Source organism: Psammomys obesus, unplaced genomic scaffold, assembly GCF_907164565.1.
Source record: "Psammomys obesus unplaced genomic scaffold, mPsaObe1.curated_primary_1811, whole genome shotgun sequence".
Lineage (NCBI taxonomy): Eukaryota > Metazoa > Chordata > Mammalia > Rodentia > Muridae > Psammomys > Psammomys obesus.
Window position 1 is genome coordinate 1,626,593 of NW_026594418.1, and position 18,786 is coordinate 1,645,378.

The 18,786-nt window shown below is 38.6% G+C and overlaps 1 protein-coding gene across 1 annotated transcript in view; it reads left to right on the plus strand.

Moving 5' to 3' along the window:
- Plaa (phospholipase A2 activating protein) overlaps window positions 1–6,866 on the plus strand; it is a 36,417-nt gene extending 29,551 nt beyond the window's left edge. The window contains exons 13-14 of the mRNA XM_055618964.1: window positions 2,109–2,273; window positions 3,694–6,866. Of these exons, the coding sequence (XP_055474939.1) occupies window positions 2,109–2,273; window positions 3,694–4,259 (731 nt within the window). The 3' untranslated portion in view covers window positions 4,260–6,866. The remainder of the gene's footprint in view (window positions 1–2,108; window positions 2,274–3,693) is intronic.
- The last annotated feature ends 11,920 nt before the right edge of the window (window positions 6,867–18,786 follow it).

Here is an 18,786-nt window from a genome sequence, read left to right on the forward strand (position 1 = left end):
TGAGTAAATCATTTGAAAAATACAGACCATATTTGTTCTGTTATTTTAAAACAGGCTTTTACTGTGTAGCCCAGGCTTGTCTCCAAACCCTGATCTTTCTGCCTCAGCGTCCTGAGCATTAGCATTACAGGCATTGTACTGCCATGACTTACTTTACAGATCTTAGCTTTAAAAATATTACTGTCCTAAGCAAAATGAACTCAGTGGCTGTTTGGGGCGGGGGGGGGGGGGTGTCTTTGTTTCATAATGCTTTTTCAGGGCTTTAAAAAAAATTTTTTTTTCTAACCTTAGAAATTTTTTACATATGTATTATGGTTTCCAGATTTGTTTTTATGTGTTTGTGTTTGAATGTGTATGTGTTCCTGTTTCTTTTTTTTTTTTTTTTTTGAGATTTATTTATTTTATGTATGTGAGTGCTCTACTGCATGTACACCTGCATCCCAGAAGAGGGAATCAGTTCACTTAATAGATGGTTGCTGGGAATTGAACTCAGGACCTTTAGGAAGTGTAGACAGTGCTCTTAACCTCTGAGCCATGTCTTCAGCCCATGTCCCTGTTTCTAAATGTTTCTTGAACTTTTTCTTTGGCTCTTTTCTCTTCTCTTTGTTTGTTTTGGCCTATTGTGTTTTTATTTTATCTCGCTATTTTACATGCCTATTATTATTACTTTATTATTATGGATGCTTATTTGTTTCTTAATGAGAGAAAGAAAGGCTGTGGATTTGGATGGGTTGAAGAAATATGGAGGAGGAATGGCTCAGAGGTTAACAATACTGGCTGCTCTTCCTCAGGTCCTGAGTTCAATTCCCAGCAACCACATGGTGGCTCATAGCCAGCTATAATGAGGTCTGGTGCCCTCTGCTGGTATGCAGGCAGAACACTGTATATGTAATAAATAAATAAACCTTTTAAAAAAAAAAGTAGGGAGGATTTGGGAGCAGTTTGGAGAGGGGAAAACATAACAGAATATATTATAAAAATGTATTTTCAATTAAAATATTAGTGTCCCGAAGAGCCATTGTCATGTGTTTGCTGCCAAGCTTGAGGACCAGAGTTCAATTCTTGGGATCCACATGGAGGAAAGGGAATGGACTATCTGTCCTCAGATCGTCATACCTTTTCACAGTCAACAGTTTATTGTGAATCCTGCACCTTATATATGGAAACCCTAAAGCTTTTTAAAGGATTAATAAAAAATAGCCACTGTATAACCAGATACCATGGCATATGCCTATAATCCCAGCACTCTGGGAGAGAGAAGCAGGTGGATCTCTGTGAGGTCGAGGCCAGCCTGGTATACATAATGAGTCCAAGGACAGCCAAGGCTACACAGAGAAACCCTATCTTGGGGGGAAAAAAAGAAAAAGGAAAAAAAAAAAACCAGCAATAAAACATACTACAGGTATTTGTAACATTTGGGCAAGATGAGTACAAATTGAAGGCTTGCCTGAGTTGTGTATGGAGATTAGGAAAAAGGGAGTTAGGGGATCAGAGATGATAAGAAAGAGAAACAATACTGTTTACATAATTACTTTTCTGTTAGTTTTCCTCAAACTGAAGTGAAAAGGGAAAAATTTTGGACGATAACTTGCTTTATCCCTTTGCTACAACGCTGATGTTGAGAATTAATTGAGAGAACACTTACACATAAAGATAAGTTAAATATATTTTTCATTATTGTTCTTTTTATTATTCTTACAAATAGCATTGATAATGTAATATTTTGAACTAAAAAGTAGATGCACACTTAGACATTTGTTAATTCTTGTACAACTCTAAGAGATTTCTTGTTTTTTTACATTCCTTAAATTTTGTTTTCAATAATTTGCCAGTGTTAAAAACTAGTAGCAAATAAAAGTGAGATAGGTCCAAAATCCATTTGTGATTGTTAAAGATTTGTAAATTTGGGGCCAGCGAGATGGTTCAGCAGCTAACCTTGATGATACAAGTTTGATTCCTGGACTCTATGTGGTGAACAGAATAGATAAGTGCTTGTAGACTTCATTTTATGATCTTTGATAATTGCCAAGAAGAATGTTGCTGTACAGAAGACTCCTAAAAATGTTGTCTGAGTTAGAGAATTCTGAAAGCCTGGTTTTGGGTTCTAGGAAAACTGAAGGAACTAAATGGAACTGCTCCTGAGGAGAAGAAGCTAACTGAAGATGACCTGGTACTTCTTGAAAAGATACTGTCCTTGATCTGTAGTAACTCTTCAGAAAAACCAACAGCCCAGCAGCTTCACAGTTTGTGGAAAGCTATCAACTGGCCTGAAGGTAAATAAGTAATCTTCAGATTTTAACTAACAAGTTCTTATTTCTGCCAAAAGTACTGATATTTCTAAATTAATAAAAGTTAACCTGGATATTTCTTACTGAAATGATAGCCAGTTACACAGAAAGTCTTCACCACGTCACTGTAATTCATAGTCTTGCTTTGCTCACAGCCTATGAGAATCCAGTGGTGTATGTTTGATATTCTTTAACTTAATCTTAGGAACCAGGAATGTTTTAGAACTTAGAGGCTCTCAATGTTTGAAATGTTTTCATTGACAGTACTGATTGAACATCCTTAAAGTGAAAAATCAGAAATTTTTTTTTATTAGTTACTTTTTATTAACTCTGTCAGAAATTTCTTTAGATACCTAGTGCTAAAACATTTCAGATTTGAGATTTTAGGATTTGGAATTCTCAGCCTGTACTACAATAATCCCCATACACACAGCAATTTGTAAACTGTGTCATAGTGTCTGTTATCCCTTTCAGACAACGTGGCCTGTTAACTCCAGGTTACGAGCATCTACTATATTCTCCTTTTTATGTCATTATAATGTTTTTTGAAAACCAAAGTTCCTTTCATGATTTTGAAAAACTTTTGATGTTTATGGACATACTTGCAAGTATGTATGTGTACCACATGAGTGCTTGATGAATGTGAAGGTCAGGTAAGAGCAGCAAATCCCCAGGCACTGGAGTTAGGATAGTTGTGGGCCACCATGTGGGTCTTGGAAGTTGAACCTGGGTCATTGCAAGAGCAGTCAGTGCTCTAAATCACTGAGCCATCTTTCAAGCCTCTGATTTAGTTTTCATGACAGTAATTTATTGAAGGCATGATATTTTTTTTTCCTACAAAATAACCATATTAAAGATTTAACTGATTGCTTATTGTGTCCCCCTAATTGTATTACTCTTGAGTAGCAATTAGATTTTAGCTTATTGGTGGTGTTTTGCTCTGGTGTGTGTGAGGATATTCTATACATGATTATTGTTCTTATATTACAGAGCATAAAATGTCAGGTTTCCTTACAGTCACATTTAAGACTGTTCAGTAAATGTTCAGATGGCATCCGCATGGCCCCCAGTTACAAAACTCTACCAACTTACAGGGATCCTATCACTATTTGTTAACTGGAGTTCCTCTCAAACTTTTAACTCTTTAGCCTACTTACCAAATACTTAAAACTAAATTCTTGTTGCAATCAATCAACTCATTATTGATGGGTTAGCTGTGTCAGACTATTTGGCAATCTAGAGTTACCTCAATTTTGAAGTATATAGCAATAAATCTAGGCTATGTAAATATAAAAACATTTTTATATTATCTAAAAAAAATAATTGGTTTGTATTGGGAAAATAAGTATGAATAACAGCTACAAGGAATTTATTATACACATTAATCAGTATTTATTTTTAATAGACATTGTTTTTCCTGCACTTGACATTCTTCGGCTATCAATTAAACATCCCAGTGTAAATGAGAATTTCTGCAATGAAAAAGAAGGAGACCAGTTCAGCAACCATCTTATCAACCTTCTGAATCCCAAAGGAAAGCCAGCAAACCAGCTGCTTGCTCTTAGGACTTTTTGCAATTGCTTTGTTAGTCAGGCAGGACAAAAACTCATGATGTCCCAGAGGGAGTCACTGATGTCACATGCAATAGAACTGAAATCAGGGAGCAATAAGAACATTCATATTGCTCTGGCTACATTGACCTTGAACTATTCTGTTTGTTTCCATAAAGACCATAACATTGAAGGGAAAGCTCAATGCTTATCAGTAATTAGCACAATCTTGGAAGTTGTACAAGACCTAGAAGCCACTTTTAGACTACTTGTGGCTCTTGGGACACTTATCAGTGATGATTCAAATGCTATTCAATTAGCCAAGTCTTTAGGTGTTGATTCCCAAATTAAAAAGTATGCCTCCGTATCAGAGCCAGCTAAAGTAAGTGAATGCTGTAGACTTATCTTAAATTTGCTGTAGCAGTGAGGAATGGAAGCTGAGATTTTAAACTGATAAATGGGGGTAATTTTTTTTTTTTTTCACATTTTACATGACCGATTGCAGATGTTTTAAAGAAAACTGTGGATTAAGTTCAGATCTTGTAAAGTTGTGTTGAGGAGAAATAAATTATAAATAAAGGTTTTGCACTGATGGTTGTGAGATTTTCCTGTGTAATGGTGTAGATTTTCAAGGGTATAGAATCATTAAAACTATAATCAGTAAAAACAGCACAATTACAATGGTATTTTCTTCCTTACCTTAATTACTCAGGAGAACACAGAGGCTTTTATTTATATAACCTGCTTCTATCTCTGTATGACATCTTGTTTAGTTGACTGTTCTCTTTTATATTTTAGCTTTGCCACTTTCACTGTTGAATTCTTTCAATGGCACGGATATATTTCAAGGTCTTTTAGGATTTACTTGAAAAAAAATTAGAGTTGGCTATAAATTGTAAAAAATATACAATAATTGAAAAATATACAATAATTTCTTGAGCCATTTGTAAATAGAAAGTATCATATTTCATGGTTCATTTTTGCCTAAAGAAAGTAAATTAGTATATTACATTTCAATTCAGACAACTGAGGCCTTAAATGATTATGGGTTAGAATTTTCTTTCACTGTATGAGGTAACTTCATTTTTCATTCTTTTGATATCTGATTGTTTTTGGTTATTCTTCTTCACAAGTTAGATCATTTCTTTTGCCCTTCACCATTTGAAGTAATATAATTTTCATTTCAGTTTTGATATGATTGTATACTTTTTGATCATTACTTCAAAGAGAATTTGGATTTTTTTTTTTTTTTTTTTACTTTTACTAGGCAATTGTACAAAGAATATATATATCAGACTTTAAAGTCAAGAACCTATTGTGTGAAATTAGTATTTTTAGCCCGAAGAATGGTCCAGGCACCAAATTATATATATTGGCATTTAATTCTCAAATCAGCTTTCTTTGAAAGGTGAAAGCCGGGCACAGTGGCACATGCCTGTAATCCCAGTACTTGGGGAGGCAGAGGCAGGCGGATCTCTGTGAGTTTGAGGCCAGCCCGGTCTACAGAGGGAATCCAGACAGCCAGGGGTACACAGAGAAACCCTCTCTAGAAAAACAAAACAACAACAAAAAAGGTGGCAATTATTCTTCTGTTTTCAAAAGGAAAGTTAATAGAATAAGATTATAATTGGAGGGAAAAAGTGAAGGCAAGAGTATGCCATGCCTTCTGCACAAAGCACTTACCATGATGTAGCTTCCTAGAAAGTCACTGATTTGTTTCTGAATATCCTAGCAACTAAAGCAAAGGAGGAACTGTTCAGTGATTGAACAATTCATTATGTTTCTAACAATCACCTCCCCCCCCCTTTTTTTTTTTTTTTTTTGTTTCTCATGACAGGGCTACTCTGTGTAGCTCTGGATGTCCTGGAACTTACTCTGTAGACCAGGCTATCCTTGAACTCAGAAACCCACCTGCCTCTCTGCATTCTAGGATTAAAGCTACCACACCCAGCTTAATCTTTTTTTTTTTAATATTTATTTATTTTTATGTATATGAATGCTCTGTTTTCACACACACCAGAATAGGGAATCAGATTCCATTACAGATGGTCGTGAGCTACAATGTGGTTGCTGGGAATTGAACTCAGGACCTCTGGAAGAGCAGTCAGTGCTCTTAACCTCTGAGCCATCTCTCCAGCCCCCTCAATCTCTTCTCTTAAGAATTGCATTTCTCTTGGTTTATGTGTGTGCTTTTGGTTTTATATGTTTTGTGGTAATAGGGATCAAACTTAGGTTCATGTTGAGGAAGTTCTACTCACTGGATTACATTCCCAGCTCCAGTCCTTCTATTTTTATGAGGAAAGAAATGGATTTACAAGAACTTTGCCTAGAAGAGTGAGCAATGTTCTCAACATTGACATTATGGAGAACCATGGTTTCCTGACTTAATGCTATATTGTGTCTAAGAAGGACAAATTTCCTTCCAGTAAGGGGAAGAAGATTCTGACTGTTTAGATTAATCCAGGGAAGAACTTGTAAGAATATAAAAAAGGAGTGAGGAAATGTAAATAGGAGATGTGTACCTTACTAAGTACTAAAGTCCAACTTCTTGTTTCTAACTGAACTTTAAACCTTATGTTGCTGCTTCATTTATGTATGTACTCATGCTTTACTTTTGTTAAATTGGGATTTAAATTGTTATATCAAATTTAAATGGTAAAACAAATCATCCTGGTTCCATTACAATATGCTGCTTGTTAATACATCCAGTCTAGCATGGAATTTAAGTACAGTTTATGTCATTTTGAAAGCTGGGTGGTTCTCTTTGAGAAAAGATTGGATGTAGTCTTATTTAAAACATGAGTTCACTCTTCAGAATATAAGAGGTGGCAAATTGTGAATACCTTGTTTCTTATCACTGTCTTTTTTATAACAGCTTTGATTTGTACAGTTTAACCAAAAAAAATAATCTCACTTGAAGAACCTGTTTAATAGTGGTTTAAAGATTTTGTTTTTCATTAAACTTTTTTTATAGATCTCTTAATGTTTTCTTGAATATAAAAGAAATAAACATTCATTTAGTAAAACATCTCATTGACTGTAATCCTACTAAATAGAGAACCATTCTTAGCATCTTATACTGTATTGACATGTATGTAAACATGCATTTTATTTTATTTTTTCAAAAAAGAATGTATGGTGTGTACTGTTCAGAAACTTCATTTACTATTTCATCATATTAATATTATTGTTTTGATTACCAAGCAATTCTATTTAATGTACAACAACCTTACCATCAGTTTCCAAGTTCACATGTTTGGTGTTCAGTTCTTTCAGGGTTCTTGGACTGAGGAACTCAAATACTAATTATGTGTTGGCCAGAGAATGCTGTCCTTTATTTCCCAACATACCAGTTTGTTTCATTAAAGCAACAAGAGATACTGCTAGCAGGACCATAGCTGGAATATTTATAATCTATTTAGAGAAATGATATCTCTGAAACATTAAAGGTATTCTGTTGGTTGGAAGCAGGTTAATTAGGGGATTGGATAACTCAAGTACCAGGGGAAAAGTTGTGTAGGGCAGTTCTAGAATCTGCATATGACATCCTCATTTCATATTAACTGATACCTAGATTATGAGAGTTGGTTAGAGTGAGATTAAGCTATTGGCAGTGTTTTGTATATAATGTGTATCTGCTATTTTTACTTGGTTCTCTGATGTCTGAGACATCCTTCAGGAGTAACATAGTCTTCAGAATAAGTTAGTGCAAACTTAAAAAGCTGTCCTGATGAATAGATAACTCAGCATTTATCCTAGAACTGAGATGAGGTGCTTACTTAGGCTTGTGGTTTGTCTGTGAGCTGCAGTGATTGATTCTGATGCCGTGGCAGCTACCTATTCTGTGGAAAACTAGTTTAGAAAGAATGTTCTCCATAAAAGAATATTTAAAGACCTTGGCTCAGCTAGAAGGTACACGGAAGGGCTAGTTACCTCGACTATCCATTTACAAGGTACCTGGGGTCCTGAAACGTAAAGGTCAACTCAAGGGTCATGCCTTGAGGGAGCTAAGACCACAATCAGCAAGCTTGGCATGCAGGCCTCCTTGGTTACAAAGGACCAGGAAATCTCTCTTCAAAGCCTGAGCAGTGACTTTGTTCCCCTCCCCTTCCTAGGCATTGGAGGGTGGAGACAGGCAGATTCTGAGAGCTCCCTGGCTAGAAACAGTGAGGTTCTGGTTCAGTGGAAGACAGTAAGTTGGGGAATGATACAAGAAGACAACCAACATCTCTCTGGCCTCTACACATGGACATCTGGGCAACTGTACCACCTACATACACACAAGCACAGGGTGGGGGCAAGGGAGGGTTGGAGAGGGGAAGAGGAGGAAGAGAAAGGGGAAGGAAGACAAGATGAAAGATGTCAATCTAACTGGGTGACTACCCCTACCAACCCCTACCCAACTGATAACTCTCAAGGGCTTTCCAGAAAAACTGACAAGTTGTTTTAAAATGAATCTTCAAGCAACTGTGCTACCTAGCTTTTAATGTTAAGTTGACACAGGCTAGCCTCATTTGTGAAAAAGGAACCTCAGCTGAGAAAATGTCCCCACCAGATTGCTTGTAGGTCTCTCTCTCTCTCTCTCTCTCCTTCCCTTTTCTTTCTTCCTTCCTTTCTTTTGTGTTATTTGTTTGTTTATTATGCACGCAGTGTTCTGCCTACATGTATTCCTGCACACCAGAAGAGGGCACCAGATCTCATTATGAGCCATCATGTGGTTTTGAACTCCAGACCTCTAAAGACTGACTAGCTGTCTCTCCAGCCCAGGGGGGCATTTTCTTGATTAGTGATTGATGTGGGTGAGTCCATCCCACAGTGCTTGGGTAGGTGGTCCTATACGTTATAAGAAAGTAGTATAAGCAAGCCAGTAAGTAAGCAGTATAAGCAAGCTCTCCTCCGTGGCCTCTGCATCAACATCTACCTCCAGGTTCCTAACATGATTTCTCTCAGTGAAGGACTGTGGTGTGGAACTATAAGCTGAAACAAACCCTTTCCTCCTCCAGTTGCTTTTGGTTGAGTTTTATCATAGCAATAGAAACCGTATCTAAGAAAACAGCTAGTCAAAACAAGCTTTCTGACCAGATAAGATCCTTTGACAAGAAAAGGCACCCTCATGCCTTGAACATAATGAAAAGTTTTCTGTTATTGTAAACTTAAACTTAAAAAGGACTAGAAAATCCAAACATCAATGGGGGGAAGTTAGAACGGGAACAGGGTTTCCTGTTTTGCATGCAAGTAAAACACTTTAGAAAGTCTAAAGTATAGCAAACAGAAGAGAGACTTCAAGTATGTGACTGTCAACAAGTAGATGCAGTAGTTAAAAGTTGCTTCCCTGCTTGAGAGCTCCAGCAGCGACAGAGCGACTTGTAGACAGTTGAAGGATCATGGCTATTCTATTTACACACCTCATCCTGTAACGCTTACTATCATCCCATCAACATTACTCTGTCTGTAGGCCTGCCTGAGATGTAGGCCTTCTTTTATGTTTACCTAAACCTTTCTCTTGCCACTCTGTTTGTTACTCTTCTGTCATTACTTTCTGCAGAACCTTATCCTCATGTTTGTGTTGCCTTGACTTTGTTCTCCCACAAGAAAAACCACACCTATTGTTGATATTGTTTGCTTTATAAATCAAATGCATTTTTAAATTGTAGTAAAAACACAGCACAGACATTTGTCTCTTAATTGAAAATCATAAAAATATAAAAAAATAAATAGCCCACTTTAAGCCTATTACCAACTCAGCAAAGTAAACCGATTGCCTAACCCAGGTCCTGCCAAGTGGCAGAAAGTAATGTGTCTGGCCCAACATTTGAGGATGTTGTTGGAAAAAATAGTTTTCTGACCTCTTCAGGACAACCCACTTTTACACATATTTAAAGCAATTTAAAAACACAGCGAAAGCAATCACACACATTTGCTTGTTTCAGACTTAACATGTATCCCAGGTTCAACTTGAATTCATAGTCAGCAGACTCAGACTCTAAAGTGCCAGGATTACTGTGTATCATGACACTGGTGGAAGCACGAACTTCTTGAATTGCCCTTGCACAAGCAGGACCAGTGCAGAATATTGACAGAGCAGCTGACAATGAATTATGAATACTGAACGATAGAGAAACATTCTTTTTCTTGTCTGTATCTCACTATGTAGCCCAAGCTAGCCTCTAACTTCAAACCTGCTATGTCCCTGACTGCGTGCCCCTTGCCTTACCCACACACATACCAGTGCTGCTATTGCAGGCACATGCTACTGTTCTCAGATAGACCTTTACCAGAAGTTTATGGAACAGAACAGACCAACTCTCCTGTGGTACTAAAGCCTTTTTTGTTTGTTGTTTTTGAGACAGGGTTTCTGTGTATAACCTTGGCTGTCCTGGACTTACTTTATAGACCAGTCTGGCCTAGAACTCACAAAGATCCGCCTGCCTCTGCCTCCCCGCGTGTGCCACCCACCTGGCCCAGCCAACTTCCCTTCTTACAGCATGTTCATGTGTTAAATCTTTGGAACCACATAAATTGCTTTCTTATTAGGCTGGGGTCTTTCTTTCTCTCTTTCTTTCTTTCTTTCTTTCTTTCTTCCTTTCTTCCTTTCTTCCTTTCTTCCTTTCTTCCTTTCTTCCTTTCCTATTTATTTATTTATTTATTTATTTATTTATTTATTTATTTATTTATTTAATTTAGGTTTCTCAAGATAGGGTTTCTCTATGTATCCTTGGCTGTCCTGGATCTCACTGTGTAGACCAGGTTGGCCTCAAATTCAGAGATCTGCCTGCCTCTGCCTCTCAAGTTCTGGAATTAAAGATGTGAAGCACCACAGAAGGACTAGGCCCAGGTATTTCTGTGCCTCAGAGTCATGGCCCAAATGATAGTGGAAATACTATTAGAAAAGATTGTTCCCTTTTGGGTATGTCCTTCTGAATTTTTGTTTTCTGGGCCAGATAATTCAGTTTGTAACATACGGTGAACTCTCTTAAACTGCTGTGGTACTTACTTAGTTTTATAGATTGATTGGTGGAAGATACAATGAAATAACAAAGTCCCAATTGTTAACAGTGGTTTTTAACTTTTCCTGGCCAAAGGCTATTATGTTGATTTTGCTCAACCTTTGTTCCAATCCCGTTTGGAAAACATCAAGATTTCCTCCATTAAAATACTAACAAAGCACATGTGGAGGTCAGAGGACAATTTTGTAGAGACACTTCTCCCTCACCTTTAAGTGGGTTCTGTATTGAATATAGGGTGTCAGGTTGTATAATCTTTTCCTTTTGAACCATCTTGCTTACATAGAAACTTGTTTATCTATCTATCTGTCTGTCTGTCGTCTGTCTGTCTTACAGTGCTGGGGTTCAAGCCTGGGGCCTTATACATAGATGCTCAGAAAGTAGTCTTGCCATTGAATTATATACCTAGTCATCATAAATATTGTATATACTACTAGGGCAACATGTGATGTTTTCACACACGCATGCATTCATTGTAAAATATTTAAGTGAGGTAAAACATTTATCTCCTCAAACACTTATTATTTCTTTATGGAAAGAAAATAATCTAAATAATTTCTTGTAGAAATTACTTCTGGCCAGACATGGTGGAACATGCCTATAATCCCAGTACTCAGGGAGGCAGAGGCAGGCGGATCTCTGTGAGTTCGAGACCAGCCTGGTCTATAAAGCAAGTTCAGGACAGCCAAGGCTACACAGAGAAACCCTGTCTTGAAAAAACGAAAGAGAGAAAGGAAGGAGGGAGGGAGGGAGGGAGGGAGGGAGGAGGGAAGAAGGAAGGAAGGAAGGAAGGAGGGAAGGAAGGAAGGAAAAAAATCACTTCTGCTAAAGTGTTTTTGCTTCTGCAATTTTTTTAATATACTACTTCACCCCCCCCCCCACTCCTCCTGACCTCTGATAACCACCCATTATCAGCTCTTTAAGATTCTATGTGAGTGAGGTCATGCAGTCCTTGTCTTTCTGAATCTGGTGTATTCCACTTAACATAACCATCTTTAGTTCTATCTGTCTTAAGTCTCTTCTACATCTGATATCAGGGCTTGGACAAGAGATGAGATAGAAGAAATCATGTGCCCAGCTATTTTTAGCTCAGAGACTCCCTGTTCTTTTGGATCTTGTGTCAATCATGAACTAATTAACTGGCTTGATGTTTTATGATTCCATTTTATTGTCTTTCTTTTTTGCTGTTTTTCTTTTTTAATTTAGGCTGGGACTGGGGAAGGAATTCTTTTATTCTTTTATGTTTGCATTTTTAATAAGTAAAATATATTTTAAAATTGGTCTTTATATATGGTGGTAAACTTGAAGTGTAATATATTCCTCAGAAAAATACAACTTGAACAAAAAATGAAAACTAACTTGCAGTTTGTCTTTTCCTAAAACTATGAACTTTTTAAAGCTTGGACAAGACACACAAACACAGTAATGAACTCTGTTGGGGAACTGTGGGGAGGTCACACTGTGAAACACAATTCAGTTTTACTTATGTGGGAGTAAAGTTGTCCTACGTCCAGGATGGGGGCAGGTCATGTGTAAAGCTACAGGGAACTGCCCTTGAAGAGCTAAGCTGGGGAGAAAGCAGATCCCAAGGACAGTGTGGTCTCTGCCGCAGCTCAGAAACTTCGCTTCGTGACCAGCCTGGGCATTCAGGTACCATGTACTGCGAACACTATGGCTGTAGTCATGGAGAGTGACTCACATGTGAGTATGAGTGAGCATCCTTCCCCACAGGGCCCTGGACCTTCCTTCCCTGAATGCACTTGGAGCCATTCTGCTGTGACATAGGGCCAAGCATGTGTGCAAATCTTCTTGTCTTTCTTATGAGCAAAATAGACTTTTAGTTTTGGCAATGCTGGCTCAAACTTAGGCCTTATTAAGTAGGGACTTTACCTGTGAATTCCACTCCCCCCTCCTGTGCAAACAAAATGTCTTATTCTTTTATTTCTCGTCTTTTACTTTTTTCTTAAAGATCCATAGTTTGCCTTTCTAAAAAAAACAAAACAAACAAACAAACAAACAAAAAACCCAAACCATTGTTGAAGAAAAACTCATGGTTAGCTAAATGTCACCATCCTAGGCATCTACAGGTAAACTCAGACATGTTGGATGTCACCATTCTCCTACCAGGGACGATGGTTTGCAAGCCACAACAGTTCCCTCTGTTCCTTCCCTTTTACATAACGTATGAAGAGACGCCTGCCAAGTTTTTATTTTGAATGTATCATATCTAAAATTCCCATTTTTCTATCTTACCTGCTATGGATAACTGCTATCCTGTATTCAGAATCAAGAGGCACCGCCTTGTAGACTTAGGGACATTTTAAGAAATGTTAGTGGTTAGAGTGAAGATGCCCCTTTTTTTCATATCTACATAAAATATTTATAAAGAACGTGCATTATGTAACACATACCAAACATCCTAACCCACTTTTTTGTTTTGTTTTGGTATTTTTGTTTATAATGGCCTAGCTTTAACTAGGTAACCCAGGCTACATTTTTGCCTATCCGCTCAACAGACAGTGTTTCTTGGGCTATCTGAAACATGGTACCACGTGCTTGTTGCTGTTGCTTTCCACAGTCATAACTCTTTGTACATTGGCAGTACGGGAGGTGGAAGCTGGAAGATCATGAAATCAAGGTTACTCTCAGCCATCTATAAAGGTCAGCCTGGATTACGTGAGATCCTGTCTTAAAACAAAACAAAACACCAACAAACTAACCCTCAAAGCAAAACCAAAAACCTTAGCAACAGACTGGGAAATGATGTGGCCTTTGAGGCTCCGAGGCTAAGAAAAACCTCACTTTCAGCTTATGAATGCCTGGGTTCATTGCAGTTGTGGACAGTTCCATGTAAAATGCCTAATTAAATCTTTCACTATTTCTTAGCTTACTAGCCAAAGTTTTCTTCATAATCAATCTCTAAAGAAGACACTTATAAGTATACTAGAAGAATACAGATGAAGATCCCTCTGAATATGAGAAACAAGAAATTTCCAGAAAAATGAAACAATTGAAATTCTACATGGCTGACTAGAACTCTATGATTATGGAGAGTTGGACTAGCACAGGTCCAGTGCCAAATTATCTTGGGTTATCATTAGTTCCTTTAATAGCTATTTCATTGTCCACCTCTGTGTCTGACCTAACAACCTTTCAAATGTCAGGTTGGAATGCATTATCTTATTACCTAAAACCTGTAAGAGGGGTTTCTTTGCCTCACTGTATCCTGGTAGTTTCCACCTAAACACTTGAAAAATGAATTTCTTTTGTTCTGTGACAGTAAGTGTCCATTTAACTGCTCTCATGTTAGAACATGTTTGGAGCAACCTGGGATCTTGTTCCTGTGTAACAGTCATGCAAATCTGTCTTATAACCAGCAACTCTTTCCCCCTTTTAGGTAAGAGGTATGTTTTGCATTGACAGGATAACATTCTGGACACTCCCAGGAATTTGATTCACTAGCAGATATCCAGTCATTGGGAAAGTACTGGCAAAATCTTGGAATCATGGATAAGAATGGCCCTGCTGGAAATGGAACACATGACTAGAAATAGGAGAATCACTTCTTTTGACTGCACTGTTTGGGTCCAAGGAAATCCTGTGACTCTTCATCCAGTGAAGCTTTTGCTTTAGTTTTTGTTTTAGAAATAGAATGCCACTGAACCCGGAACTTACTGATTAAGTCAAACTAGAAGCCCAGCACCTCAGGGATAGGATTACAGGTACATACCTCTGGAACAAACTGTTGGCTTTGTGTTTTGGGGTGTGAACTCTTGCCCCTAAATGGATTGTGCTATAGTCACATCTTATTTTTCTTTCCCTCCCTCCCTCCCTCCTTTCTTTCTTTCTTTCTTTCTTTCTTTCTTTCTTTCTTTCTTTCTTTCATTTCTTATGTATACAGTGTTCTGCCTGCATGTGCACCTGCACAGCAGATCTCATTATAGATGATTGTGAGGCACCCCGTGGAACCTGGGAGTTAAATTCAGGACCTTTGGAAGAACACCCAGTGCTCTTAATCTTTGAGTCATCTCTTCAACCCCAACTCCTATTTTTCATTTTGTGTGGTTAAATGCTTCTCAGGTCGTGTGAATCTACTAAGATATTTGAGCTTACCGAATTGACAAAGGCCACACCAACTTTCCAGATGGCTTGCATCTAAGCCTTCTGACACTGGTAGCTGGTTACTCTAGGAACAGGATCTGATTTCAGATCTAGAGCTCAGCATTTACTAATTTGTATGCTTGTTGCCCTTCACAAATCATTATTTTCTCTCTTGATGTCTTGGAACCACACATAAACCTACCAGAATTATGTATGTACAACATTTAGACATAATTCAGGGATTTTTTTTTTTGTATTACATGACTAAAGCCCTCACTCAGGAGACCCTGTGTTGCTATCTAAAATTTACTTCAAGAGTCATAACTATAGCTTTGTAGGACAGCTATTTAGGAATGAGCCTTTCTAGCAACATGGGACCTTCAGTTCTTAACTCTTGAGAACTATCAGTTGATTATCCATACATCCTAGAAAAAGATTTTGATCAAAATGGGGAACTAAGAGAGGGTGGAAAACATCACAAAAAAGTGAGGTCAGAATCCTTTAGCTCAGGGTAGCACATGCCTGTAATCCCAGCACTAAGGGAAGCAGAGGCAGGCGGATCTTTGTGAGTTCAAGGACAGCCTGGTCTACAAAGTGAGTCCAGGACAGCCAAAGATACCCAAGAGGAAACCTATTTCAAAAAATTACTATTACTCCTACTAATAACAACAACCGTAGTTACCTAGAATATTAGCATGACAGGTTTCTTCAGAGTGATGCCGTAAAAGGCCATTTTCTTATCATATTTTTTAATTAGAATGGTTTAAAAGTAGATTTTTAAAAAAAATTTATGACCTTGAATGTGTTTGTTTGTGTGGGAGTATGTGTACTTCCACTCCTGTGTGGGTGCCTACAGAGGCCGGAAGTGGGTGTTGATATTTGAGCAATAGTGTTAGTTATTAACCACCAAGCTATTTCTCTACCTCTCCACCATGTTATCCTTGTCTAGAAATGTAATTGATACAATTGTTTTGTTGTAACAAAAGTTTTCTTCTTTTTAAAAATAATTTATTTACATTTTATTTTACGTGCATTAGTGTGAAGGTGTCAGATCCCTTGGAATTGGGGTTACAGACAGTTGTGAGCTGCCATGTGGGTGCTGGGAAGTGAACCCAGGTACTCTGGAAGAGCAGACAGCGCTCTTAACCACTGAGCCATCTCTCCAGCACTCAAAATGTGTGTTTTTTAACGAGAAGGCAATACTGGGTCAAGGACGTGGCTCCCTTAATAGTGCTTGTTCAGTGTGCGCAACTTCCTGGGTTTGACCCCGACTTATATCCAGAATTACATAATCCCAATACCAGGGAAGGGGAAGCAGGAAGGTCAAGCGTTCAAGGCCAGGGTTGCAGAGATGGCTCAGCAGTTTACAGCAATTGTTGCTTTTCCTGAGTTCCTGGGTTCCACTCTCAGCACCCATATGGTGGCTTACAACCATCAGGAACTTCATTTCCAGGGACCCAATGTCCTCTTCTGATCTGTGAGTTCACCAGGTACTGGTGAGGTGCACCTATTTATACATGCAGGCGAAACAAACATTCATATACACAAAATAAATACATCAACTGTAAAACAAAACAAAGCAAACACCAAAGTAATAGTTTAAGGCCATCCTTAGCTATACAGTGTTGAAGGCCAGCCTGGACTATGAGTGACCCTGTCAAACCAACAACTGTGAACAAAAGTTCCTGAAAAGAAGCTGTGTCTGGCTATGAACAACAAACCTAAAACAAACAAACAAATCTGGAAGGAGTCTTTGTTGGCAGAGACTGATGGACAAATTGGAATTTCAGTACTGTGGAGAGATTGGAATGATTTAGGTTCAGAAGCTAATTACTTTATCTTGGAATAGTTTTTTTTTTTTCTTTCTCTCTTTTGGTTTTTCAAGAGAGAGTTTCTCTGTGTAGTCCTGGCTGTCCTGGACTCACTTTGTAGACCAGGCTTGTCTAGAACACACAAAGATCGACAGTCTCTGCCTCCTATGCACCACCACCACGCACAGCTGTCTTGGGCTGGTTTTAGCCCTCAGGAACAGCTAGTCATTCCTTGCCCCACTCTGTATCTGTGTATAAACTGACATGACTGCTCCATGGTATGGTTAAGGGGGAAGATTTTATTCTAAGGATAGAACACTCAGAAACAACTGTAAGAGTCCACATGGGAAAAAAAGTAAACTGAACATGGCCAGGGCTGTCTGTGAGAGAGGGCAGAATAGCGAGGGAGAGAGAATAGAAGCAGGAGCAGCACATAGAGAAAACATAGAATGTCAGGGTTAAAAGGAGCCTGAGTAGCTGGGTAGAGGAAAACACAGGAGCAAGAAGGAGTTTAGAGCACGGCAGAGGTGAGAAGGGCTAGGATGCTATCTTTGACTTTGAAAAGTGTAGCAGGCACTTGTGATACTGAAGGAGCCTGGGAGCCAGAATGAGCTACCACGGGTAGCCATATGTCCCTTCTGCCAGAGGTAAGGGAAATGACTCCTTTTGCTAAGAGGTAACCAGCCTCACAAGTTCCGGAGGAAGGTGGCTTTTATCTAACTATCTGAGATCCTGCTTTAGTCCAGGTTGAATTCATTTCTGGATATTTGGACTGCCTTTTGGAGTTTGGGGAATTGGAGTTTCCTTTGGGTGTGACAATTTGAACTAAACTTGCGATAATACCTCCCCCCCCCCCCCCCAAGGTGTTAATTCAGCAGAACAGTAGTAGCCTCTACAAATCCAAGAGCTGAAAATGTCATCAGATTGCCTCATGGGCAATAGTCTCCCCTCCCCATCTCTCAGGTATTGGTTTCTCAAGTGTACCCACGAGTGTATTTTAAATTTGCTTTATCTTTGTTTTGTAAAACTATATATTAAAGAAAAAACACAAACATTTCACAAAACTCTTCCCACTTTGGAACATGGAATCTGGGATAATCAAACTCTGTGTTCTTCAGGACATAGTCATTCAAAACAGCTCCAGAATAAACTCTTATTCCCTTTAAGATGAGAGCTGTGGTTTTTACACCACACAGCAACAACGCAACCAAACAAATTCACAAACTATCCAAATGCAGGCTTCACAAGCTATATGGTGTTGTGTGTTTATATTTCCACCTACTCCAGAGGCAGAGGCTGGATGACAGCGTAAGTCCGAGAGTTGCATGGCTGACTAGACAGCAGTGCTGGACGGCTTCAGAAACAAACAAACAAACAAACAAACAAACAAACAAACAAGAACAAAGGATTTCATCTTCCTAGGCCATATGAAGAAGTTTTACTACAGGCAGCTAGAGCCCATCTCCACAGGTTGCCATCTTCTAGACTCGAATACTCTGAACTCACACAGCTAAACACTGTGAACAATGAAATACTACAGAAAAGTGCCTTTCTCTTTAAAAATCTTACCTCCCCGCCATTCCTTTAAAAGTAGTCTGGAATTATGCCTCGAAATTAGTGTTAATGAGAAAAACAAAGGAAGCATAAGACTACTATTTTCTGTACAAGTGCTTAGAGTGCACTTAAAGACAAAACTGCCCACGTGAGGTCGTGGTGAGGTGAGGCTTTTTTTTCCCCCCCTAAGTTCTTTTTATTGTTTTATCGTTGTTGGTATCACATGTGGAGGCAAAGAAAAACGGAGACTCAGGAACTGTAATTTTACTTTTCGACCTATCTGCAAGCTGAGAAACACTAAGCAGACTGTTGGTTAGGCAAAGGGCTTTTAGGAGGCTGCCCCTGAGAGGTTGGAAAACATAAACTAAGGCCGACTGGACCACACACTCAGTCAAGACCCAAGACAACCTCAGCAGGAGGCACGGCGGGTCCCTCCTCCAGAAACACACAACCCAAAACGCGCCGGGACCGGAAGTGA